We start from the raw sequence: 26,500 nt of genomic DNA on the forward strand, positions 1-26,500 counted from the left end.
AGGACCCTGAGTATGGAGGAAGAATGGAGAGGCCAAAGGACCCCGAGTATGGAGGAAGAATGGAGAGGCCCAAGGACCCAGAGTATGGAGGAAGAATGGAGAGGCACACACTGCAAGATGCTTGAAGTCCAGTGTGAAGTTTCCACAGTCTGTGTTGATTTGGGGAGCCATGTCATCTGCTGGTGTTGGTCCACTGTGCTTCATTAAGTTCAGGGTCAATGCAGCTGTCTACCAGGAGATTTTGGAGCACTTCATGCTTCCTTCTGCAGACGAGCTTTATGGGGATGCTGACTTCATTTTCCAGCAGGACTTGGCACCTGCCCACACTGCAAAAGCACCAAAACCTGGTTCAATGACCGTGAGATTACTGTGCTTGATTGGCCAGCAAACTCGCCTGACCTGAACCCCATAGAGAATCTATGGGGCATTGCCAAGAGAAAGATGAGAGACATGAGACCAAACAATGCAGAAGAGCTGAAGGCCGCTATTGAAGCATCCTGGTCTTCCATAACACCTCCGCAGTGCCACAGGCTGATAGCTTCCATGCCACGCCTCATTGAGGCAGTAATTGCTGCAAAAGGGGCCCAAACCAAGTACTGAGTACATATGCATGCTTATACTTTTCAGAGGTCCGATATTGTTCTATGTACAATCCTTGTTTTATTGTGGATTTGGGGTTTTCATGAGCTGTAATCCATAATCATCACAATGATGACAAATCACGGCTTGAACTATCTTGCTTTGCATGTAATGAGTCTCTCATATATTAGTTTCACCTTTTAAGTTGCAGCACTGAAATAAATTAACTTTTACACGATATTCTAATTTGTCGAGTTTCACCTGTAGAGGAGATATCGGGGACAATTGTACAGAGGGACCCATGGGCGTGTATATTTTATAACACTGAGATTTTTGTGAAACAATACAAAAATAGTGCATTATGTCATCTAATTAGTGCGGCCAAAAGTCTTATCCCTAAATATTGGTTAGCCCAAGTGTCACCAAAAATAAAGGAGTGGATAAAGAGAGTCGAATACATATATAAGATGGAGGAGTTATAAAATATGGATGAGGACAAAATGGAAAAATTAAGGGAAGTGAGTAGATGGTATGATTTTAAATCATCTGAAAGATATTGGGAAGTGGTAGGAGCTTAAAGCGGAGTTCCACTCACTCTGTAAAAAAAATAAGAGTTAGCAGCTGCAATAACTGTAGCTGCTGACTTTTAAAAAAAAACAGCCACTTACCTGTCCCTCGGTCCTGCGATGCCCCCACCGCAGCCCGTTTCACCGGCCGTCCTGTATTCCAGGCGCTGGCATCTTCAGTGTGGGCACCCGGTTGTGACAGCTTGCAGCTTCCTAGGTTGCCTTACACCCCCAGCTGACAGACAGCATTTCCTCTACCGAGTGAGGAAAGAACAAACAGAAGGCGCACAGGCCTAGTGCATTACCATAAAAAATGTTTAATAAGAAATATAAAGTAGGTGTTGTACTCACAAACAATAAAGTCAAGGCAGTGGCTCTGAGGAAGAGGCAAGTCCTCGAAACGCGTCAGTGATGGATGTCTACACTCCCTATTGCGGACTGTTACTCAGCGCGGTGTTGACCCAGCTTTTCTTTTATGACGTGCCTTGACTTTGTCGTTTGTGAGTACAACACATACTTTATTTCTTATTAAACATTTTTTTTGGTAATGCACTAGGCCTGTGCGCCCTCTGTTTGTTCTTGCCTCATTCAGTATATTTGGATTTCCCCGGTCTATTGAGGGCAGCAAGGTGTGCATGTTCCAGGACATTCTTAATGAGGTTGTAGCCTGCATCGAGTCCATCCCCAAGCGCAGGAGCATTTGTGTTTACTGGTTCTTAGCATTCCCTCTACCGCCTTATGCCTCCTGCTAACAGACATCTCCTCTAGGCCCACTCACACCCCCTGCTAACAGACACCTCTCCTCAAATTGCCAGACACCCCCAAACTGCCTTATGTCAATAGACATCTTCCCTCAGGCCACCTCATACTTGTAGACATCTTCCCTCAGGCCACCTCATACTTGTAGACATCTTCCCTCAGGCCACCTCATACTTGTAGACATCTTCCCTCAGGCCACCTCATACTTGTAGACATCTTCCCTGAGGCCACCTCATACTTGTAGACATCTTCCCTCAGACATCTCACAGCCCCATCCAGTGGACAGAGATACCCCTTCTCACCCCACAGATATCCTCCACGGCTGGCACACTGCCTACTGTCATATCCGCCACCCTGCTCTTTGAACATTTTTTCCCCACTGTCATACCCTCTGCACTTCTTTTCTACCCATATTCCACCCCATGATACCCTCTGAACTCTCTCCTACACATATTGCTCCCCCCACCATCATACCCTCTTCACTGCCCCTCTACACACAGGTGAAGACGAAGGGGGCAAACTAGGAGTGAGTAGCTAATGGAAACCCTTGGGAGATGTAGGAAACCATCCAGGTAGACTCTACCCATAAATGAATGTTGGCTTTTTGGACTGACACTGGAACAAATGGGGATTGGATACAAATGAAAAGTACCGGAGTGCTTCCTTAATCACAGATTTCAGCAGTGGCATCTTGGCGATATCTTCGGCGGTGGGTATGCCATCACCCGGGACAATATTGTTCACTTCCTGATAAAGGGATTTTTGGATCTCTGGGTCCCTGGCAAGGTGGTACAGTGCCCAGGAGAGGGTATTAGATGTCTGAGGACATAAAACACAAAGATAATATTACACAGAGAGGACAACCAAGGTTCATCGACCAATCAGTGGGTTTGGAAACAATAATATGGGGCTTTACCACTCACCCTGCAGTTCCTCAATGATCGCCAATGCCAACATTTTGCTTACTTTTTCTGAGACCGCCTTTCTTTGAACATCAGGAATGTGATAAGGCCTAACAAACCCTGGCACTTGGCTCAATGATTAGATCAAAATTATGAGATCAGCAAGACTAAATAGGCCAGAAAAAAAACCAAAGATAAATAACACTCACACCAATAGGAGGCTCAAGTCTTGCACCTACCAAAGTAGTCACCGGTTCCCTGTCTCTCCAGGGCTTCAGCAGATCTGCACGATGTAGCCAGAATGGTTTTCTTTTGCCCAATTCATGAATTTTCTATTTCACCCCTCCAACTTTTTTGATAACCTCAGAATGGTTTTTCCATCTACCTAGTAACTTCCTCTCTCCAGTGGTATCAGTACTGCCACTTGGTACCCCAGGTGAAAGTGTATAACTTTCGCTGAGCAATTATAGACCCAGTGGTGTATTTATCCCTTGTGCTGCCATAGGAAACACTAAAATCGGGTGCCCCCCACCAGCATACCTGACCTCCCTCATGCGCACACAGCCGCGACTGCCACATGTGCTGTGTGCCCACTTTCCCTGACCTGATAGCAACCTCCCCAGCCTGTGATCTCCCTCTCCAGGCACTGCACCGTGCATGCCCCCAGCTGTGCCGGAGATGTCGAAGAGTGGCTCCAAGAGGAGAGAACAGGGCAGAGAATGCTGCTAAAGCATGAAGGATGTGACGGGTTCTCCTCAACTCCAACCGAGGGGATGACTTGCTCTTGCTGAGGACAGGTAAATTGGCCCGGACTGCAGGGGTAGGAACAGTGGAAGCAAGGAGCTCACATGAGCTTGTTTGGGAACCCGCTCTCATAACAGCAAGGGGTGGTGCCATAGGGCAGCACAGTGGCTAAATGGTTAGCACTTCCGCCTGGCAGTACTCGGGTCGTTGGTTCAAATCCCAACCACGGCACCACCTGCCTGGAGTTTACATGTTCTCGCTGTGCCTGCATGTGTTTCCTCCGGGTGCTCCGGTTTCCTCCCACACTCCAAAGACATAGCTTAATTGGTAGCTTAATTGGCTCCTGTCTAAATTGTCCCTAGTATATGTATGTATGAATGTGAGTTAGGAACCTTAGATTGTACACCCCTTGAGGGTTAGGGACTGATGTGACTGTACAATATATATGTAAAAGCGCTGCGTAAATTGACAGCACTATATAAGTACCTGAAATAAATAAATAATACCGTCTGAAATTGTGCCCCCGGCAAACAGTTTGTTTGCCTCATGCTAAATACACCACTGCTGGTGCCCCCTGGGCACGATGTAGATGTTCCTTAACCAAATGCATCACCTTTTCAATCCTTTCCTGCACCGAGGTCAAATACTCCAAAACACATGGGGGGGGGGGGGGTGTAGACCCAATAATCCAAGTCTCTTGCACATTAAATAGCACACATCTGCCATTACTGTTGACATAAAAACTGTGCCCTGGTCAGCGAGGATTTCCTTGGGAAAATGCTTTTGAGTAAACATTTGAAATAAGTTAAAGGCTATAGCTTTGGATGAGGTATTCTTCAATGGAATGGCCTCACGATATCGTGTGACATAGTCAAGATTGACCAATTACTTTGAGTTAATTTCACAGGGGAAAAAGTAACCTGCCATTCAGGGTATGTCCTTTTTGACTGGCACACTATCTGAACTAAATTCCAGGGAATGTTTTCAGCACACATTGGCGGTTACTTGTCCACTTATTGGCACCTTCCTTCTGCTGGTTATAAACTGACTGATGAGATGCTTTTTTTTTTTTTTTTTTTATTATTGCAGCTCGAATGAGCAGCAAGGAACAGAGTCAAAGGATTCATTATTACCATCCCTATCACTTTAGGGTTTGTCGAAATGGAAACTATAGAGTACTTTGGGTGAGTACATGTTCTGAACCATTGGAAGTTACTGAACTCCTTTCCAAGGCCCACTTCACCACCTGTCCCCTGGATCCTGTCCCCTCACGACTGTTGCAGCCTCCTTCCTGCTCTATCCTAAACTCTCTAACCCACATCTTCAACCTCTCACTCTCCATGGGCACGTTTCCCTCCCCAATCAAACATGCACTGGTTACCCCCATCCTCAAAAAACTCTCGCTGGACCCCACCTGTTTGAATAACTTAAGACCCATCTCCCTGCTTCCGTTTGCCTCCAAGCTTCTGGAGCGCCTTGTTCACAACCGTATGAACTGCTTCCTCACCGACAACAACCTTCTTGATCCCTGACAGTCTGGCTTCCGCCCACAACATTCCACAGAAACTGCTCTACTAAAACTCACGAATGACCTACTAACTGCTAAAACAAACAGCCTTTACTCCATACTCATACTCCTTGACCTTTCCGCTGCCTTTGACACAGTCAACCACCCGCTCCTCCTCAGTAAACTTCACTCAATCGGCCTCCATGACTCTGCTCTCTCCTGGTTCTCCTCTTACCTTTCTCAGCGCACTTTCAGTGTCACATACAACTCCTCCTCAGCTTCGCTTCCTCTTTCTATTGGGGTACCCCAGGTTCTGTTCTTGGGCCCCAGCTTTTCTCTCTCTATATCTCCTCCCTGGGCCAACTGATAACCTCCCATGGCTTCCAATACCACCTCTATGCTGATGACAGCCAGATCTATCTCTCCACTCCTCAGCTCACCACCTCAATCTCCTCACGTATCACAAATCTACTGAGCGACATATCAGCATGGATGTTACATCACTACCTTAAACTCAATCTTTCAAAAACTGAGCTTGTAATATTTCCTCCTCCCCGATCCCCCACTCACGACTTTACCATTAAGATCAACAGCACGACCATTAGTCCTTCCCCTCATGCCAGGGTGCTAGGCGTAATCCTAGACTCTGACCTCTCCTTTGGGCCCCACATCCATTCACTGGCTAAATCCTGCCGCCTCAACCTCCGGAACATTTCCAAAATCCGCCCCTTCCTGACCAATGACACCACAAAACAACTTATCCATGCCTTGGTTATATCCCGCCTCGATTACTGCAACTCCCTCCTCACTGGTCTACCGTTACACAGGCTATCCCCCCTTCAGTCTATTATGAATGCTGCTGCTAGACTCATACACCTTACCAACCGATCAGCGACTGCTGCCCCTCTCTGCCAATCCCTCCACTGGCTTCCACTAACCGAACGTATAAAATTCAAAATACTAACCACAGCTTACAAAGCCATCCACAACACTGCCCCTAGCTACATCACCAACCTCATCCACAGATACCGCCCAAATCGCCCACTCCGCTCCTCCCATGATATCCTCCTTTCTAGCTCCCTCATCACCTCATCCCACGCTCGCCTCCAGGACTTCTCCAGAGCCTCTCCTATCCTCTGGAACTCCCTACCACAGCGTGTCCGGTCAGCCCCCACCCTGTCTGCCTACCCCACCTCCACCTAAGAACTGTACTTGAAACACCTCTGCCAGATCATCCCCCGCAGCTATCACCTTTTGTATCACCTCCCCCTTCCTTTAGATTGTAAGCTCCACGAGCCGGGCCCTCCTATTCCTTCTGTACTGAAATGTATTGTATTGTCTCCCTTATATTGTAAAGCGCTGAGCAAACTGGTTGCGCTATAACAATCCTGTATAACAATAATAATTGCTGCAATGTTTTTACAAGTTTTGTGGATTCATGACAATATTCAATAAATATAGATTTTAAAAATTTCCCTCTAGTAACGGTTTGTCAGCATGATGTTGAGCATCAGTGATGAATTAGAACTTATGAGATTACAGGATAAACCACTTAGACACTGCGTTGTCCAGACTGTGTGAGTAGATGTATAGGTTTGCATTTATACACAAGAACAGTAAAGCACAACCACCGTGCAACACTACAAAACAGAATTGTTTGAAATATTATAGCAAATGGAAGAACTCTGAACATTATAGGATGTAAATACCGTGTCCACTCCAGCCAAAAGCAGCTCGCACACACTGCCGTTCACCTCCTGTTCGGTCAGTTTTCCACTGGACAGCAGATAGGTGAGGTACTCCCCCTGTACCTCCTCCCCATGGTCCAAGCGAGCTTGTATCTTCTCCATCTTCTGCTCAATCATCTTGATTCCTATGGATTTAATAAAAAGAGGCTGCCACTGAGCCATAAAAGACCATCTGATTTCACACTGATCTCTGTAATTTATTAAGTGAAAAGCCAGCTCTGCATAGTCTGAACAATGAGAAAGCAGAAGGAGAGAAAGAGGAGAGTGGAAAGTAAGAGAAAGGGGAAACAGAGGGAAGAGAGGGAGATAGGAGAGGAGAGGAAGAAATAAGAGTGGAAAAGAGGGATAGAGAGAGGGGGGAAAGAAATGAGATGAGAGTGGAGAGAGAGAGAGAAAAAAAAAAAAGATCTGAAAGAGAGTGAGATAGAGAGAAGAGAGTGGAGTGAGAGAGGGAAGGGGAGAAAATAGAAGACTGTAGAAAGAAGAGAGGAAGAAGAGATTCTAGAGGAGAAGGAGCAGATAGAAGAAAGTGGATAAAGAGGAAGTGGATAGAGAGGGAGAGAAAGAAAAGAGAAATAAAAAAAAAAGAGTGCAGAGAGATGAAAGGGGAGGGAGAGAGAGAGAATTAGAGAGAGAAGGGTGGGAGAAAGAAGAGAGTAGAAAGATAGAGGGAGAAAAAGAGAGAGGAAAGGGAAGAGAGAGAAAGAGGAGAAAGAAGAGATTTGAGAGAGAGTGAATAGAGACAGATAGAAGAAAGTGGCTAGAGAGGGAGAGAAAGAAAAAAAAAAAAAAAAAAAAAAAGAGTGCAGAGAGAAGAAAGGGGAGGGGGAGGGGGAGAGAGAGAAAGAGAAAGAGAGAGAGAGAGAGAGAGAGAAGGGTGGGAGAAAGAAGAGAGTAGAAAGATAGAGAGGAAAGGGAAGGGAGAGAGAAAGAGGAGAAAGAAGAGATTTGAGAGAGAGTGAATAGAGACAGATAGAAGAAAGTGGATAGAGAGGGAGAGAAAGAAAAAGAGAAAAAAAAGGAGTGCAGAGAGATGAAAGGGGAGGGAGAGAGAGAGAGAAGATTAGAGAGAGAAAATTAGAGAGAGAAGGGTGGGAGAAAGAAGAGAGTAGAAAGATTGAGGGAGAAAAAGAGGAAAGGAAAGGGAGAGAGAAAGAGGAGAAAGAAGAGATTTGAGAGAAAGAGTGAATAGAGACAGATAGAAGAAAGTGGATAGAGAGGGAGAGAAAGAAAAGAGAAAGTAAAAAAAGAAAAAAAAAAAAAAAAAAAAAAAAGAGTGCAGAGAGATGAAAGGGGAGGGAGAGAGAGAGAGAATATTAGAGAGAGAGAGAATTAGAGAGAGAAGGGTGGGAGAAAGAAGAGAGTAGAAAGATAGAGGGAGAAAAAGAGAGAGAAAAGGAAAGGGAGAGAGAAAGCGATGAGAGAGAGAAAATGAATATGTGTATGCGACAACAAGAATCTTGCTACTGCAACATGAATGTTTCTGCAAGACTTAAGGTGGGCTATACACATAATGATCTGTGCTCAATGTAGATATGAGAGATTCCAAACACTTAATTTGATCTGAATTGCAATCGGTTTTCACAAAACACGCAAACACTTGTTCAGTTGATAAGAAGCGATCAACAAAATTCTGCCACAGTCTTTCATCTTTGGCAGAGTCTAAATTGTTTGAGAGCGCACTAGATAGATCAAATGATAAATCTTTGCTATGGGATTTTCATTCAAATTTGGTAATTTTTGTCATATTGAATGTCGATTGTATGATCCTTTCGATACATGTGTATCCACCTTTAATATAAACCCTCTTTTGCTGCCATTTCTTATCTACATGGATCCAGCAATGGCTGCTTGGTTTTTGCTATTGATAATAGGTCATGGCTGCATAATGTATGTTAGAATGGTCAATTGTAGTCCTTATCAGAAGCTCTTGTGACAGGGTGACAATGCAGGAACAAAACTTGGAGATGGTAGCAGAATGTTGTCACCCTATAACAGGAATTGCTTAAAAGAGGACCTTCATGGCAGGATCAACAGATTTTAATCAAAGCTGCAGATTTAAAGATATCGAAAATTACTTTTGAAATGACATTAACATATTAAATATTAAAGTAGAGCTCCAGTCTGCAGCCCAAAAAGATAAAAAGTCAGCGGGTACAAATCCTGTAACTGCTGACTTTTAATATAAGGACATTCACCTGTCCAGGGATCCAGCGCTGTCCCCACCATAGCTGATTCTTCAATCGACTTCAGGTCCAGGAACTGGCATCTTACCCAAGGAAAACCTTGCAGCTTCCCACTGCGCATATGTGATCCGCGAGGCACTTTGTGAATGGTCCCGCAGTCTTCTGGGACCTGTGATATGTCCCTGAAGGCTGCAGCAAAAGGGGGGGGGGCCAGGTTGCCGCTCCTCCCCACTCTCACAAAAAGTGCCAAATGTTAAAGAGGAGGGGGTGTGCACATAAGCAGAACTTCCCCTTTTGGGTGGAGTTCCACTTTAATATTAAATCTGAAATAAAATATTAAATATCATATTAAATGAGATTTTAGCGATCGGGTTTACTTATCCTTTAATAGAAAAGACAGGTTTTATGTCTAAAAAGAAAAAAAAAAGCGTAAAGAGCAGAAACCTATGACAACAGTTAACAGTTACTTTCTGCTTTTTATAAATCTTTTTTTATCCACACTCAAACTCACCAAAATTAAAAATGTTGTCCCAGTTCTCTAGGTACAATCTGTAATAAGGTAGCTTATTATTGGTCCAGGCTGGAAGAATGTTCACATATATTGAATATTTCAACATGGCTCCAATAGAATCGATAAATTTTTGAGACTCCGGGGGAATTTCCTTCTCTAGACAGCCAATTCGGGTCTCAAATAAAATGTAGGAAATTCCTGGAAGAGAAGCAGAAGACAGAGATTTAAATACAGGGGTGCATCATATGGGCAGAAATTTTGAGGGCTTGAGATGAGGCAAAAACTATAGGAGGTGCAAAGGGTAGCAAAGATGACTAGACCCCAAATTTTACTATAGAAAGTCGCTCCTTCACAACTCTTTTCCTTTACTGCTTCTGTTTTAAATCTCCAGCAGGCTTTAGCATTAGCTCTTCATTGAAGGAGTGAGACATTGAAATGACCACCATTCAAATTTTGCTCTACAAACTACAAAGAGTTGCAACCTCTGCTGAATTTTTATCAATGTCGGTCTCTGATGGGGAGATTTTTTGCATGCTTTCTATGTAGTCATCTGTATGATCCCAATATTTACTTACAGCCAGTGGTGTGATTTGGCCAGGGCCACAGGAGCGATTTCCCTGGGAGCAAAATCTTTAGAGGAGCAAAATTAGGAAGAATTTGGGGTGAGACGGGAGAATGGTCTGTGTGCACTCCTGTCCTGGTCCTGTAAGCAGCGCACACCCTCCTCTCTTTCCCTTCTACACTGCCTGGGTGGGTCCGGCTGGGCAGTTCTAGGTTGGAGTTGGTAGAACTGAGAAGAACGAGCAGCATGCTTCCGCTAAGCGTGTGCCAATGTGCTCCTTGGTGACGTGGAGGATGGCGCTGAACTTTTTCCTCTCCTTTCCAGAACCCTCCTCCAACTACCAATGATCCCTGAGAAAGAATTGAGGTTATATGGATTTGGAGTGCATGATACGGGGGTGGAGAGATTATGGGTGCATAATGTGGGGGGAGGGATATATAAATTTGGGGGCACGAGTGGTGCGGGTATAGAGTGGCAGGTGCTCACTTAGAAGGGTGCATGGAGTGGATGAGAAAGCCAGGCACACGGGAACTCAGGTAAGGCACAGATTTTCCTACTATGGGATTGATTTACCAAAGGCGAATAGACTGTGCACTTTTGAAAAGTTGCTCCAGGGATTAGTAAATTAGCAGAATCTCTGTTGACTTCCATCATCCAACCACGTGCCAGCAAAAATACAGTTTTTTTCTTATATTTTCCTTGCATGTGATTGGGTATTCTTGCAAAGAGAAGCTTTACCTCATTTACTAAGCGCTGGAGCACACTGGGGGCACAATACTTGCTTTCCCTCGAGTGCTGGAAACCTACACTATGCCGCTGCCTACAGCGGTCTCACCTTCAAATGCAAATCGATAGAAGACATTGGCGATGTCATTCACCATGACTCCAGAGGGAGTCTCTTTCCTCAAGACATCCAGTGAGTTCATGAAGTCGGTTACCACCTCATTGATGGCTCCGGTGTACAGAACGGCCTCGGCAGGCTTCAGCATTCTCTTGTTGAGCAGAGTGCGCAGCGTGTGCCAGTGGTGACCTTCCCTACGGAGACAGTTTTTCCCCAGTGCATTAGTGTACAGTATATATTTTTTTTCTACCATTTTCAAAAAAATATTTACCAAACATTATTATTTATATGATACAGGAGTCATCTATAGCATCAACAATTTGCGCAGCACTTTACAAAATCAAATTATATGGTGTAAAGCCTAGATACAGATTTTGCAGAACATTATTGGTGTCAGGGCTCCGGGTATGACCAGAGGTGTGTGGACTGACACAGGGAAACGCAGGCTTCAGATATAGTATAAACAATATAATTTAAGACTAAACAATACATAAACGCAGTGCAAGACTAAACATAAAACACAGTGCAAACAAACCAAACCAAAACCCCCAACAGATAACAAAAGAACAATACTAAGCGTAGTCGGGCAGGCCGGGTAGGTAGCAAACGGGCAGGCAAGGTACAAAGGAGCAGGCAAAGCGTAGTCAGACGGGCCGGGTCAGGAACAATCAGGCAGACAAGGTACCAAAGGAGCAGACTGGAGAGTGGTCAGGAATAGCAGAGGTCAGGACAGGCGGAGTTCAATCAGAGTCAGGGATCAAGCAGGATCAGACAGGAAGCCGACAGGATGCAGGTACAGGGGCTCTTGGGAAAACATTACACCAAGGCCCTGATTGCAAGTCTGGCCATTCCTTATATGCACCTCCTGCAATCAGCCTCAGGTGTTTTGGCTGACTACAGGAGTGAGCCTCTGTTTGCTGAGAGCACCCGCTGGCCAGTCCTGGTACTGCAACCCACAAGGCAGGTGAGTCCCACCACTATTGGCGAGTCCATTCCTGACAATTGGTCTGTAGTAGTTCCCTTTCAGACTGCCTTTCTCTAATTTAAATTGCCAGGCAGATCTGTAGGTAGTTGGAAGACAATGGGAGGGGGGTAAGCCATTCCTGCGACTCATTCTGCTGTGAGCTTCATCTATTTAGATAGTAGGCAGGTTGAAATTGGCTGGATAGGTTCTGTCCCAGACAGGAGGGTAGGGGTTAGTGTTCTTCCAAGTTATTTGGATTTTGGCGGGATCTTCGGGCCCAACCCACTGCACCTGTGCTATTAGAGGAGTCAGTGGGCCGAGTCCAGGGGTCAAGAGAGAGCATTGATTGCCTAGCCATACGTCTTCTGTGTTCCGCGGTCATGCCCATTTTCCTGGTTCCCCAAGAACTGCACCCAGGGGCAGTACAAGAATGTTGCTATCTACTACCTGGATGTAAAGCTGTCAAGATTTTGGGTTTGCCCTGACTACACCAGCTGCTGGAATATGCCTCTTTTGGATGTTGTGACCTCATGGACTATTTCTGCAGGTATCCCGGGGCAGCACATAGCCTGGTTAGGTTTAGGGACTAGGGATTTAGGAAAAATGGCTGTTCTATTGGAGTACTTGTTTGACTGTTCAGTCTGTATTTGGACTTTGTCTAAGTAAAGTCTTTGAAACGTTGTCGTGGCTCTGAGGAAGAGGCAAGTCCTCGAAACGCATCAGCCTTTTGGATGTCTATACTCCCTATTGCGGACTGTTACTCAGCGCGGTGTTGACCCAGCTGTTCTTTGTGAGTACAACACATACTTTATTCTTTAATAACATTTTTTATGGTAATGCACTAGGCCTGTGCGCCCTCTGTTTTGTCTTTCCTCATTTTGACCTGCTTGGTCTGAAGTTACTCAAAGGGGTATAATGCAAGTATCGGGCACTATCACACACTTAGTCTACAGTTTGGGTCACTGCCACGTGGTATGAAGAGTTATAATGTTAAGAGTCATTGTAGTGCAAATTATACTTGTGGTTGCCATGAGCAACAAAAGGTACAGTCAGCAAGCAGCCTGTTGTCACGTGTGCCTGTTATAGGTGGAATTTCCTCTGGCTTTGGGGGAGATGTTGTCAGCACTCCTTATGCCACATTCAGTTTCCCCATCTTGTTTTGAGGTACAGTGGCTAAATGTCAAGTGCACAGTGGAGCCTGTACTATTTGTACTGCGGGGTTCCATGCTAGGACTGGTAGTAGGGAACGCTGAAGAGGTGGCTGTGATCAGTGTTCGGCATGGCCCGCCTAATTGCAAGCTATAGTGGGAAGATGTACATTGACATGGGGACCTAAGAGTTAACTGGAGAGCAGTTGTGCAAATCTACATGGTGCATGTTTTCCCTGAAGGCAACCTCAACCTTGTCCCAGGGCATTGGTGAAAATGGCACAGAGTAAAGATACCCCTTGTGTGTGAATTAGAGTGACCCTGTGTAAGGTACCTAGCATACACTATATTGCCAAGTATTGAGACAACCCTCCAAATCATTGAATTCAGGTGTTCCAAACCTGAAGACAATCTGCCAGAGTCTGCCTCTGCCACTGGAGAAGACGATATCCTTGAGCCTCCAGCCAAAATACTGAGACTTGGATCCAGTCCAGTGACCGGGATGGCCTACCCCAATAAGCCCTGGGTTAACCTGCCATCCCTCCCCTCTGCTACAGGACACTGTCCTGAGGAGGTCCTCTGTGAAGAATTTTCTTCTCCACCTTCTCTCATTGTGGACTTCGGGGATGAGAAGGATGAACTGGACAGCTCAGGCTCTCTCCCGGACTTGCCGCCACTGGACATTGCTCTGTCACCCCTTCCGGAATACAAACCGCCTCAGGAGACCCTACTTGTTAACTGATCTTTGATCAGGATGACACGTTGCCACTATCCTTAGAACCTGAGATTCCTCATCAACATCCCCTTTGCCACGGATATCACCAGCAGCCACTTCAGCTCTAATAGAGCGCATGGGGTACAAGTACTTTCACCATATTATAACCTATCACCATACCACGTGAATAATCTAAATATAAAATACCCAAATATTTTGAAAATCAATAAATAAATGAATAAAATAAATACTTAAAATAAATAATAGGATGTCCAAAAAAGTCCACCAAAACAAATAAGTCCAGTAGGAAGGATTCCAATAACCCCCATGTATGTCTTTATTAAATTTATCCCTACACTCGGAAATCTATTATAAGAGCCTTTTTTTAACTTTATGAGGATTATGGAGGATGGGCTCCTGGAATGAAGGAAAACTTGGAAGCAGGGGCGGACTGACAACTTATGGGGCCCCTGGGCAATAGGGGATCATGGGGCTCAAACTCAAAAAAGCCTATGAAAAAGGTACCAGGGGCATCTCATGGGGCCCCCTACTGACCCCGGGCCCTCGGGCAGTGCCCGAGTTTCCAAATGGTCAGTCCGCCCCTGCTTGGAAGCAACACTGTTACCAGGAATATCGGATACGTTTATGAATACTACCAGAGGGTAATGGTATTTAATATCACTATTTGGAGTGTCCACTGTATGAATTGAAGTGCTCACTTGAAGATTTGATTTTGGTTCACAATTTTCAGTATATTTATTTGATATATATAGATATATATATATATATATATATATATTTTTTTTTTTCTCTCTTGCATTATCACTAGTAATCACAGTGGAGTGGTTTGGATTTTGTACGGATTTAGTTTTGCACTGTAGATTGTTAGTGAGTATATGCTTGAGGTGATTGTAGCTGTATTAGTGCATTTGGGACAGAAGCAATTGAGTACTGTCCGTGGTACTTTTTTTTTCTTTGCACTAACATTTTGAGGACAAGCTTTCAGTGAATGTCCCCTTCTTCAGGTCTAAGCATTACTGAAAGAAAGATTTAGCAGAATGTTGGAAGAGATGTAGGGGATGGGAAAAAAAAAAAAAAAAAAAAGATAAGATACAGCAAAAGCAAAGTCTGGGGGGGGGGGGGGGGGGGGGGAGAGACAACACTAGCAGAGGCAGTCATGCTTGAGCCGATAGTCATAAAACTGTTTGATAATGAGTGAGGAATCCCATGTCCAAATTCAGGCCGTTATCTCTTGTGTCAAATAGAATTATCATTCTTAGTTCAAAAGTTTTTCTTTCCTGAATGGATTTGAAATTTCCTTTAAGAACTAAAACATTGAGGTCTCCCATTGTGTGGTCTGGTTGTGCGAAATGGTGTCCCACAGGTGTGCAAAAGTCATCTTCTTTATGTTCCTTGATGGTATGTCTGTGCAAATTCATCCTTGTTTGCCTTATCTTATCTCTGTTTTTTTTTTTTTCCCCATCCCTACATCTCTTCCAACATTCTGCTAAATCTTTTTTCAGTACTGCTTAGACCTGAAGAAGGGAACATTCCCCGAAAGCTTGTCCTCAAAATTGTATGTTAGTGCAAATAAAAAAAAGTATCACGGACAGTACTCAATTGTTAGTGAGTATTTGAAAGATAATGCACTATACAAGTATTCTTTTTTTCGAGGTATCACGAGGATTAAAATAGGATTGGAATCCTTCCTACTCGATTTATTCTTATTTGTTTTGGTGGACTTTTTTGGAATTTATTTGGACATCCTATTATTTAATTTAATTTATTTTATTCATTTATTTATTGATTTTGAGAATATTTGGGTATTTTATATTTAGATTATTCACGTGGTATGGCAATAGGTTATAATATAGTAATTCTGCTTTCTAGGGAGAAAGTGTGACTTTCTGAAGGGGATTCACATATTAGAGGTGTATTTTATTTCATTTCACAAGTACTTTCAGCCACCCAATGCTTAGATGCCACAAGGGTCCCTAAATCACAAAACACGGATTGCCCGTTTGGCTTAACTGCAATGTTATATGAAAAAATACGTCAGTGCCTGATACCAGACGGCTTTTCCCTATGTGCTTGAACAGCTCTTTTTACAACTTGAGAATGAAAGGCCGAAGATTTACAGAACAGTTGTTTGGGAGAAGATGGTGGTCCCCCTACACATGCGGAACTTGTCCCGAAAAAATTAATATACAGTATCAAGATAGGATTTCACAAGCCTGTGAAGTGGAATGTAGGCAGGCTGTTATTCCTGTTTTTTTGGCTTTGGGTGGGCCCCACTGTATCTGTGATATAAAAGGGGTCAGTAGGCCGAGCCCGTGGGTCGAGAGAGAGGAGGGTTATTGCCTGGCCATACTTCTTCCGTGTTCTGTGGTCTTGCCTGTTTTCCTGCTTCCCAGAGAAGACAGAGAAGAACTGCACCTGGAAGGAGTACAAAAATGTCGCTCTCTACTACCTGGATGTAAAGCCGTCAAGACATGGGGTTCACCTTGAATACACCAGCTGCTGGAGTATGCTTCTTTTGGATGATGTGACCTTATGGACTCTACTTCTACATGTACACCAGGGCAGCACGTAGTCTGGTTAGGTTTAGGGACTTAGGGATAACGGCTGTTCTCTTGGAATTTTTGTTGAACTGTTCAGTCTGTTTTTGGACTTAAAGTGCAAAAGTAAAAAGAAAAATCTTTGAAACATTGTCATCTGCCTGGTCCGAAGTTACTCAGACTAAGCACTCTATCACACACTTAGTCCTCAGTTTGGGTCACTGCCAAGTGGGGTATGAAGAATTAATTAAAAGTCCTTCTAGTGCAAGTTATACCTGTGTTTTCCCTGAGCAAGGAATGTAGTGTCAGCAAGCAGCCTGTGGTAACTGTGCCTGTTATAGGTGGAATGGCATGTAGCCACGAGGGAGATATCATCATGCCACATTCAGTTTCCCATAGCAACCGATCTAGAACTGCATTGTAGAGGTCCCCATCCAGTACTGCGGTACGGCAGTTCAAGAGTTAATTTAAGTCTCATGTTTCCCAGACTTGGCGCCCAGCAAGTTAATGGGAAAACATGGAGGACGTGACAAAACTTCCATTCTGCCTCGGCCCACAAGCTATCTAAACAACATGCTATTTTCAACAGTGTAGTTATGATTGAACCCCTACAGGTGACAAAGAACCAGCAAAACCATGCTTTCTGTCTGAACTCACTCAGTAAAAGGACCGTAGGCCAGGTTCCTAGAGTCCCGGTGCATTTTCCAGAGTTTCATGTCTACCCTCAGTGGATATTTCCCCTCCTGTCTCAGCAACGTCTCCAGGAGATCCACATCTGTTACGTAGACCGTATTAAACATTCCAATAGTGGATTTCCATATTGGCCCATATTTCTTCTTGAATATGTTCTGTAAGACAGGAATCAAAGAAGAGCAGAGCTGTTAAAAGAATACAGTGAATGAAGTGGGCAACAGCTGTTTGCAGGCTTCATTTCTGCTGGAGCTCCCAAAACACAGAGCAGAACTTTACTTTGACCCATCTATAACACCAGGAGGAGCAGGGGCCTGAAACCCGCTTATCGTGATCTACTCATCGATTGTGGCATGTGACAGGAAGCCAGTTCCTGAGCCTGACACCCAAGATCAGATTGGCAATGTGAGCACAGAGCTGAAGGAAGTTCTAGATTCCTCCTTGGCTCTGACATGTCTTGTGAGACAGCCAGGGAGGATGTGGGAGGACTTCCCTCACTCTGCTGAGTGATTCTGTATCTGAAGTCTGGTGAATACATTCAGGAAGGGGGAGGGAATTTCTGCTGCGGCACTGACCCTTGCACTACCTACTACTGACCCCTGCACTCTGCGCTACCTACTACTGACCCCTGCACTCTGCGCTCCCTACTACTGACCCCTGCGCTCCCTACTACTGACCCCTGCGCTCCCTACTACTGACCCCTGCGCTCCCTACTACTGACCCCTGCACTCTGCGCTACCTACTACTGACCCCTGCTGGAAATCATTTTCTGGAGTAGTTTTTGCCTAAAGTGGTTGTAAAGGCTGAAGGCTTTTTACCTTCATGCCTTCTATGAAGGTCCCCCTGCTCTGATCCAATGAGGCTGGGACAGTAGTACTGCCTGTACCCTCTTATCAGGGGCCTTGTGCTGCTTCTCTCTCCCCCAGTTTTAGCTGTGCGGTACAAGAACTGCAAGAGGCTGATAAAAGGTCAGATCCAAATACTTACTGCTTATATTTAGTATACATTTAATGAATAATTCCAGGAACTGACATGTTATGTAGCCATATGCAGGACGAAAACTTTTTTTTATACAAAAACAGGCGCACTATAAAACCCTCTCTGGTTTTTAAAAGTCCATATGCAGATAATAACAGTCTCTTTAGGTTCTCACCAGACAATAAATGCAATAAAGCCTTATGTTATCCAAGTCTCTTCTTCTCTTTATTTCTGTTCCATGCTTTGCACATAGTCCCAAGCGCCATAAAAGGCTAAAGAAATTATAGTGTAGTATATTCCAACAATTTTATATAAATTTATGATACATTATTGTGCTCACTTTACAAGTGAAAAAACATGCCAAAAACGCTTCACCATGTGATAACGGTACCATCCACCTTCCTTAATATTTACCGTTACCCTCAATAAAGAGGTTTCTTGCATCAATATATACACTATATTGCCAAAAGTATTGTCCCCGCCCTCTAAATCATGTGATTCAGGTGTTCCAATCACCTCCATGGCCACAGGTGTATACAATCAAGCCCCTAGACATGCAGACTGCTTCTACAAACATTGGTGAAAGAATGGGTCGCTCTCAGGAGCTCAGTGACTCCAAGCGTGGTCCCGTGATAGGTGGTCACCTGTGCAATAAGTCAATCCGTGACATTTCCTGGCCACTAAATATTCCACGCTCAACTGTTAGTGGGATTATAATAACATGGAACAACAGCAACTCAGCCACAAAGTGGTAGGCAAGATAAAATTACAGAGCGGGGTCAACGCATGCTGATGCGCACAGTGCGCAGACGTCGCCAACTGTCTGCAGAACAAATAGCTAAAGACCTCCAAACTTGGTGTGGCGTTCAGATTAGCTCAACAGTGGATAGAGAGCTTCATGGAATGGGTTTCCATGGTCAAGCAGCTGCATCCAAGCCTTACATCATCAAGTGCAATGCAAACCGTCGGATGCTGTGATGTAAAGTGTGTTCTCTGGAGTGACCAATCATTCTTCTCAGTCTGGCAATCCAATGAACGTGTCTGGGATTGGCGGTTGCCAGGAGAACGGTACTTGCCTGACTGCATTGTGCCAAGTGTAACGTTTGGTGGCGGGGAAGATTATGGTGTGGGGTTGTTTTCAGGGGTTGGGTTTGGCCCCCTAGTTCCAGTGAAGGGAACTCTTAAGGCGTCAGCATACCAAGACATTTTGGACAATTTCATGCTCCCAACTTTGTGGGAAGAGTTTGGGGATGGCCCCTTCCTGTTCCAACATGACTGCTCACCAGTGCACAAAGCAAGGTCCATAAAGACATGGAGGAGCCAGTTTGGGGTGGAGGAGCTTGACTGGCCTGCACAGAGTCCTGACCTCAACCCCATAGAACACCTTTGGGATGAATTAGAGCAGAGACTGCAAGCCAGGCCTCCTCCCCCGACATCAGTGCCTGACCTGACAAATGTGCTTCTGGAAGAATGGTCCAACCTTCCCATAGACACCCTCCTAAACCTTGTGGACGGCATTCCCAAAAAAGTTGAAGGCTCAGGAACCCTTTGCAGGTGTTATGGCTTAATTAGCTGATTAGAGTGGAACACTGAGCCGAGAATATTGCACCTTTTCACAATATTCAAATTTTCTGAGATTGTGGATTTGGGGTTTTCATGAGCTGTAAGCCATAATCATCACAATGATGACAAATCACGGCTTGAACTATCTTGCTTTGCATGTAATGAGTCTATCTCATATATTAGTTTCACCTTTTAAGTTGTCCTCCGGACACAGTGAAACACCGATCGTCGGACGGGACCTCTGTACGAGGTCCCGATCATGTGATCACTGATTGGCGAGTCAGTGATCACATGCAAAGTAGTAAGCAAGATGTCACTTGTGACATCATTGCTTACTACGTGTGAAATCTGTGAATGATCACAGAGGTCACATGGTACAGTGCTATTCACAACAGCCTTGTACCATGTGAAAAGCTGTGACCAATCACAGCTCACTCAGTACTTCTCAATGACTGCAAAAATGCAGACAGAGAGAAAGAGAAATGATTGCTTTTACATCCTATATGGGTGTAAAAGCAATCAGTGTAAAAAAAGAAAAAAAAAAAAAATCTTCATCACCCCCCACAAGTAGTACAGTGTCACCATGGTGACACTGTACTGCTAGGGTGACAGTATGTAAAAAAATAAATAAATAAATAAAAATATAAAAAAATAAAATAAAAAATGTTTAAAAATTATAATTTTTGGTTATAAAACTAATTTGGTTTTTTTTTTACTAAAAAAATAACGGAATAAATTTTGGCCAAGATTTATGATGAAATATTATTTATTTGCAAAATTTTATAAAAAAAAAAACACTTTTCAAAATTTTTGGACTTTTTCGTTTACATAGTAAAAAAAATAAAAATCCCAGCGGTGAATAAATACCACCAAAATAAAGCTTTATCTGTCTCAAAAAAAATGGTAAAAAATTCATATGGGTACAGTATTGCATGACCGCGCAATTGTCATTCAAAGTGTGACAGCGCTGAAAGCTGAAAATTGCCCTGGACAGGAAGGGGGTAAAAGTGTCTGGACTGGAAGTGGTTAAAGGCATACTGCACTATGTTAGTTTTTCTTTTTGGGAGCAACATTTTGGAGGAAGAGGATACCTACGTAGGTGAAGATTGTTGGAGGATACATACAAATATAAATTGATGCAAGAAACCTCTTTATTTAGGGTAAGGGTAAATATTAAGGAAGGTGGATGGTACTGTTATCACATGGTGAAGCGTTTTTGGCATGTTTTATCACTTGTAAAGTGAGCACATTAAAATATCATACATTTATATAAAATTGTTGGAACATAGTACACTATACGAAATATTTATTTTGATTTTCATGTCGCTTGGGAGTATGTGCAAAGCGTGGGACAGAAATGGAGAAGAGAATTGGATAACATATAAGGCATTTATTGCATTTATTGTCTGGTGAGAAGATAAGGACACTTGTTATCTGCATATGGACTTTTAAAAAAGGACTGTTGAGGGTTTTATAGTAAATAGTTTATCTCCGAGCGGGGGCAGTATTATCTTCACCTGCTGGATATTGTATACCTTTTGGCGTTGTTGGGTACTCTGTAGAAAGAATAAAATTTGTTTAGTTTCAGATCAATTCACTAAAGCGGAACGTCACTGCATTTGAGCACTATAAACCAAAAAGTGCTATTTAGTTCATTTATTATTCAAAACAAACATACTCATCCATTCATATCTCCATGCTTTATTTTACTGAGGATTTACTTTGACAAACACTCGCCTAGCATATCTGGCGGTGGCCATCTTGAGTAAGGGCAAATGATTCACGTAGCATTTACTTTCTGGAATCCATCTGCCCTTGGCTCAGGCATGCAGGTAGGAGGGTGTGCTTAGCTGGGAAAGCTCCTCCTCCTCTACTGAAGACTCCTGGGATGTATGACATTCTTTGCCTAGGCATGAGAAAAAAGGAAGTAACTGAAGAAATGTTAAAGTTTAAAACAAGTAAATATGATATACTTTCCTATCTATTTTCTAATGCTGCCAATGGAGTAGAAGTATTTGAATCAAAAATATTGAATCAATCCAAATTCATTATGAAGAATAGCTGCTTTTAATCTATTTGAAATGTGAATTTCAAAAGACGGCTATTTTTTATTCTATTCTTTTATTTTATATTCTATTTCTTTATATCATGTTTTATTCTATTCGTTTCGAATTTCAGAAGACTGCTATATTCTCTTGTTTATTCTATTCGAAATTCAAAGTTCAGAAGACGGCTGTAACAAAACCGACCCCCAGACTGCGCTTGGGTATTTATTTATTCATTCATTTATTTCAGGTACTTATATAGCGCCGTCAATTTTACGCAGTGCTTTACACATATATATTGTACATTCACATCAGTCCCTAACCCTCAAGGGGCGTACAATCTAAGGTCCCTAACCCTCAAAGGGCGTACAATCTAAGGTCCCTAACTCACATTCATACATACACATACTAGGGACAATTTACTTCCATTATAATACCACTTCCCCATCCGAACACCGACCACAGACACCGCAGCCCACCAAACAAGACTAGACACCAGTCTTGAAATAAAACCAGGAAGTAGACTACTTTATTTTAACACAGATACAAGATATATAAATTCAAGAGAACAACCCCCCTCCCTGCATAATGACACAGGGCGGGGCAATCTACATTTAGTAACAAAGAGACACACCAGCACACAGTCCCATCAGAAGGGAGGGCTGCTGGAGACACCCCCCCCCACCAATCCAATACACAAACATATACATAATAGTTTGCTCCCAAACAAGACACACAATAGAACAATGGGATGCAACTACATGGCATTAAACAATCCACAACCCCCCACCCCAATATTAGGACAGATCACCCTGTATCCCTAACAGGCACAGGGTGACTTACACATAATAGGGATATAGGGAGCTGAGACAGGGGTCTCCCCATCTCTCCAAAGTGAGCTGTGTTCCATGGGCCCCCACCCAAAGTGACTCCCGTCACAATGGCTATATTCATTCTATTGTAACACTTTTTTTCTATACTTTTATTTTATATTCTTTCTCTTCCATTCTGTTTTATTCTATTATTTTCTATTTTATTTGAAATATGGCTATATTTATTTTATGCTATTCGAATTTAAGAATTCGAAAGACAGCTATATTTCTATTTTATTTATTCTATTTGAATTTTGAAGACAACTATATTCTCTGTTGTACTAATCTATTCTTTTATTTTCTATTCTATTCTATTCTATTCTACTCTTTTCTTAATGAAATTTGAATGACGGCTATATTCTAATACAAACAGTCTTTGAAGGAAGTCCACAATAGCAATATGTTTACGTTTTAAATTTGTTTTCAAATTCAAGTTAGTTTTCGCATTTTTTTCGAATGCGATTCAAATTCAGATAATTCGTTATTTCAGACGAAATTTCATTTCGTTATTTCAGATTCATTTAAATTTGTTACTATTGTAATTTGGAAATTCACATACATCAAAGTGTCAGAATAACGAAAATTCCATATTTTGATTCAGAACGAAATGAACTGCACATGTCTAATGTTATGGATATAAAAAGTCTACACACCCCTGTTAAAATGTCAGGTTTCTGTGATGTAAAAAAATGAGACAAAGAAATAATTTCAGAACTTTTTCCACCTTTAACGATTCCCGTCCGTCCTATAGCAGATATACTGCTACAGGGTGGCACGGGTGCGCAAAATCATGAATATATACGTGATTTAGCATTTCCAGATAAGGGGCCCCATTTGTGTCCGCGGCTGTCAATCACCAGGTCCCGGCTGGGCAACAAAACAGTTCTCCTCCCTGTCAGCTCCTGCACACTGCTTTGCATGGCTGTGCTGGGGGGCAGAGCTGTACTGGGTGGAATAAAGCTGTACTGGAGGGGGAGAACTGTACCGGGGAAGAAGAGGAGGAGAGATATACTGGGGAATGGGAGAACTATACTGGGAAAGAGTTGGACTTTTTTTTTTTGGGGGGGGGGGGGGGGGTGGGAATACTTCTGGAAGGGTTAGGAAAACTTCTTGTCTGCATGAGGATTTAAAGATTGTTAAAGGCTCAACTTGTAAAACAACCCATTTAGTTCAAAATACAGGTATAAAAAACATTATAAATGCCTTTTTCCCCCTTTGATCACATTTCCTCTGTTCGCAGCTGCATAGAGAGGTGAGGGTGGAGAAACAGCATCACACTGGTCTTCCTAGTGAATGGCTGTGCAAGGGGGGTGTGTCAGGACAAGTCTGATAATTGGAGAGCAGGCTGAGTTCTAAGCACAACTAGAGAACTGACCACACTGTGCTCTCATGCTTGGTGTGGTCAGTTTTTAATACGAAAGCAGAGGGACTGAAACCAGGGATTTCACACAAAGGAAACAATACAAAGATATCGGGTTACTTTTTCCATACAAGTACATGGTACAGCAGGCACATATCAGGATTATGAAATGTTGGGTTTACATATTCTTTAATGTCAGTAGAGCCATGAAGATAAATTCAAATTGCAGAATTTCCACAGCGAGGTGAAGCAGTTCATAGGCTGCTGATAAAGCAACATGCAAACACTTGCTGAAACTGGTGTCACCCCGTCCCATAATTATAATTATAATACAGCGAGTTGTACTAATAGCTGTACACATGGAATGATTCCAACATGAGTAAAATATTCTGATGGTTGACCAAAGTTTATGGTTTAAAGTTACCGTATTTTTCGCTCCATAAGATGCACTTTTTTCCCCCCCAAAAAAAGGGGGGAAATGTCAGTGCGTCTTATGGAGCGAATATGGAGCGGCTGGTCCAATATTCCCACCACCACGTCAGAATACTGGGCCGGCCGCTCGTCTCTTTTCTGCAGCAGAACCTTACCTGTTCCTCGGTCCAGCGCTGTACAGTCTTCCGACGCCAGCATGTTTAGTGTGGGCACTCGACTGTGACAGCTGGGTGCCCACTGCGCATGCGCAAGAAGCATTACGCTTTGTGAATGGTACGGCATCTTCTGGGACACGACAGGTCCTGGAAGACTCTGGACCAATCACAAAGTGCAGCACTTCTCGCACATGTGCAGTGGACACCTGGCTGTCAGCCGGGTGCTCACACTAAAGGAAGGACAACTCAGCGGAAGTGGGAACCTGTCAGATTCAGGTACAGTGGGTACCCCCTCCCTCTCCAAAGGTCCGCAGCCTCTGGTGGTCCCCTGTACTGTGTCCGCAGCCTCTGGTGGTCCCCTGTACTGTGTCCGCAGTCTCTGGTCGTCTCCTGTACTGTGTCCGCAGCCTCTGGTCGTCTCCTGTACTGTGTCCGCAGCCTCTGGTCGTCCCCTGTACTGTGTCCGCAGCCTCTGGTCGTCCCCTGTACTGTGTCCGCAGCCTCTGGTCGTCCCCTGTACTGTGTCCGCAGCCTCTGGTCGTCCCCTGTACTGTGTCCGCAGCCTCTGGTCGTCCCCTGTACTGTGTCCGCAGCCTCTGGTCGTCCCCTGTACTGTGTCCGCAGCCTCTGGTCGTCCCCTGTACTGTGTCCGCAGCCTCTGGTCGTCCCCTGTACTGTGTCCGCAGCCTCTGGTCGTCCCCTGTACTGTGTCCGCAGCCTCTGGTCGTCCCCTGTACTGTGTCCGCAGCCTCTGGTCGTCCCCTGTACTGTGTCCGCAGCCTCTGGTCGTCCCCTGTACTGTGTCCGCAGCCTCTGGTCGTCTCCTGTACTGTGTCCGCAGCCTCTGGTCGTCTCCTGTACTGTGTCCGCAGCCTCTGGTCGTCTCCTGTACTGTGTCCGCAGCCTCTGGTCGTCTCCTGTACTGTGTCCGCAGCCTCTGGTCGTCTCCTGTACTGTGTCCGCAGCCTCTGGTCGTCTCCTGTACTGTGTCCGCAGCCTCTGGTCGTCTCCTGTACTGTGTCCGCAGCCTCTGGTCGTCTCCTGTACTGTGTCCGCAGTCTCTGGTGGTCCCCTGTACTGTGTCCGCAGTCTCTGGTCGTCTCCTGTACTGTGTCCGCAGTCTCTGGTCGTCTCCTGTACTGTGTCCGCAGTCTCTGGTCGTCTCCTGTACTGTGTCCGCAGTCTCTGGTCGTCTCCTGTACTGTGTCCGCAGTCTCTGGTCGTCTCCTGTACTGTGTCCGCAGTCTCTGGTCGTCTCCTGTACTGTGTCCGCAGTCTCTGGTCGTCTCCTGTACTGTGTCCGCAGTCTCTGGTCGTCTCCTGTACTGTGTCCGCAGTCTCTGGTCGTCTCCTGTACTGTGTCCGCAGTCTCTGGTCGTCTCCTGTACTGTGTCCGCAGTCTCTGGTCGTCTCCTGTACTGTGTCCGCAGTCTCTGGTCGTCTCCTGTACTGTGTCCGCAGTCTCTGGTCATCTCCTGTACTATACAAGTGAATTTGGGACTGAGCCTAAAGAGACGCAGGTTAGCTGGGGACATGTTGCCGCTATAGTTGCAGGGGGTTAATACTGATCTATAACTACCGTATATACATGAATATTGTGTTTATTGATGTTATTGTGCCAATTATAAAAGGTTTGTGCATTCAGTGCATTTAACTGCTATTTCCAAGTTAATTTGCAGTCTATTTGCAGAGTTTTACCTGTCTTATTAAACCTGTTCTAAAACTTCCCACAAGGTGTACTGGTGTGCTCTGGATTTAATATATATATATATATATATATATATATATATATATATATATATATATATATATGTGTGTATGTGGTTCATCACTGAAGTAAGGACAGAAGTGACCATTAATTTCAGCGGCTCCTTCGGAGGTGAGCGCTACAGTATTAATCTTGAATCTGACAATATAATTAGAGATGAGCGAATTATTCAAAAATTCGATTCGGCTGATTCGCCGAATTTCAGGAAGAAATTCGATTCGATGCGAATTTATTTGCTACGAAGTTAACTTATAAAAAGGGTTTCTAGGCTTCAGAGAGCCTTTAAATTAGTGCAGAACACTGTACCTTTAATTTAAATGCCCTTGGGGATGAGGAAGGAAAAGGAG

The 26,500-nt window shown here is 44.0% G+C and overlaps 1 protein-coding gene across 1 annotated transcript in view; it reads right to left on the reverse strand.

Annotated features, from left to right (window-relative positions):
- The window catches only part of LOC149457523 (sterol 26-hydroxylase, mitochondrial-like), a 55,560-nt gene that overhangs the window by 15,704 nt on the left and 13,356 nt on the right, over positions 1-26,500 (reverse strand). Inside the window, exons 2-6 of the mRNA XM_089683569.1 lie at positions 16,948-17,138; positions 10,900-11,099; positions 9,503-9,700; positions 6,767-6,930; positions 2,557-2,723 (exon numbers count right to left, since the gene is read on the reverse strand). Of these exons, the coding sequence (XP_089539695.1) occupies positions 2,557-2,723; positions 6,767-6,930; positions 9,503-9,700; positions 10,900-11,099; positions 16,948-17,138 (920 nt within the window). The remainder of the gene's footprint in view (positions 1-2,556; positions 2,724-6,766; positions 6,931-9,502; positions 9,701-10,899; positions 11,100-16,947; positions 17,139-26,500) is intronic.

This window comes from Staurois parvus, unplaced genomic scaffold, assembly GCF_062004578.1.
Source record: "Staurois parvus isolate SC_StPar_1 unplaced genomic scaffold, SC_StPar_1.0 ptg000315l, whole genome shotgun sequence".
NCBI classification, from domain to species: domain Eukaryota; kingdom Metazoa; phylum Chordata; class Amphibia; order Anura; family Ranidae; genus Staurois; species Staurois parvus.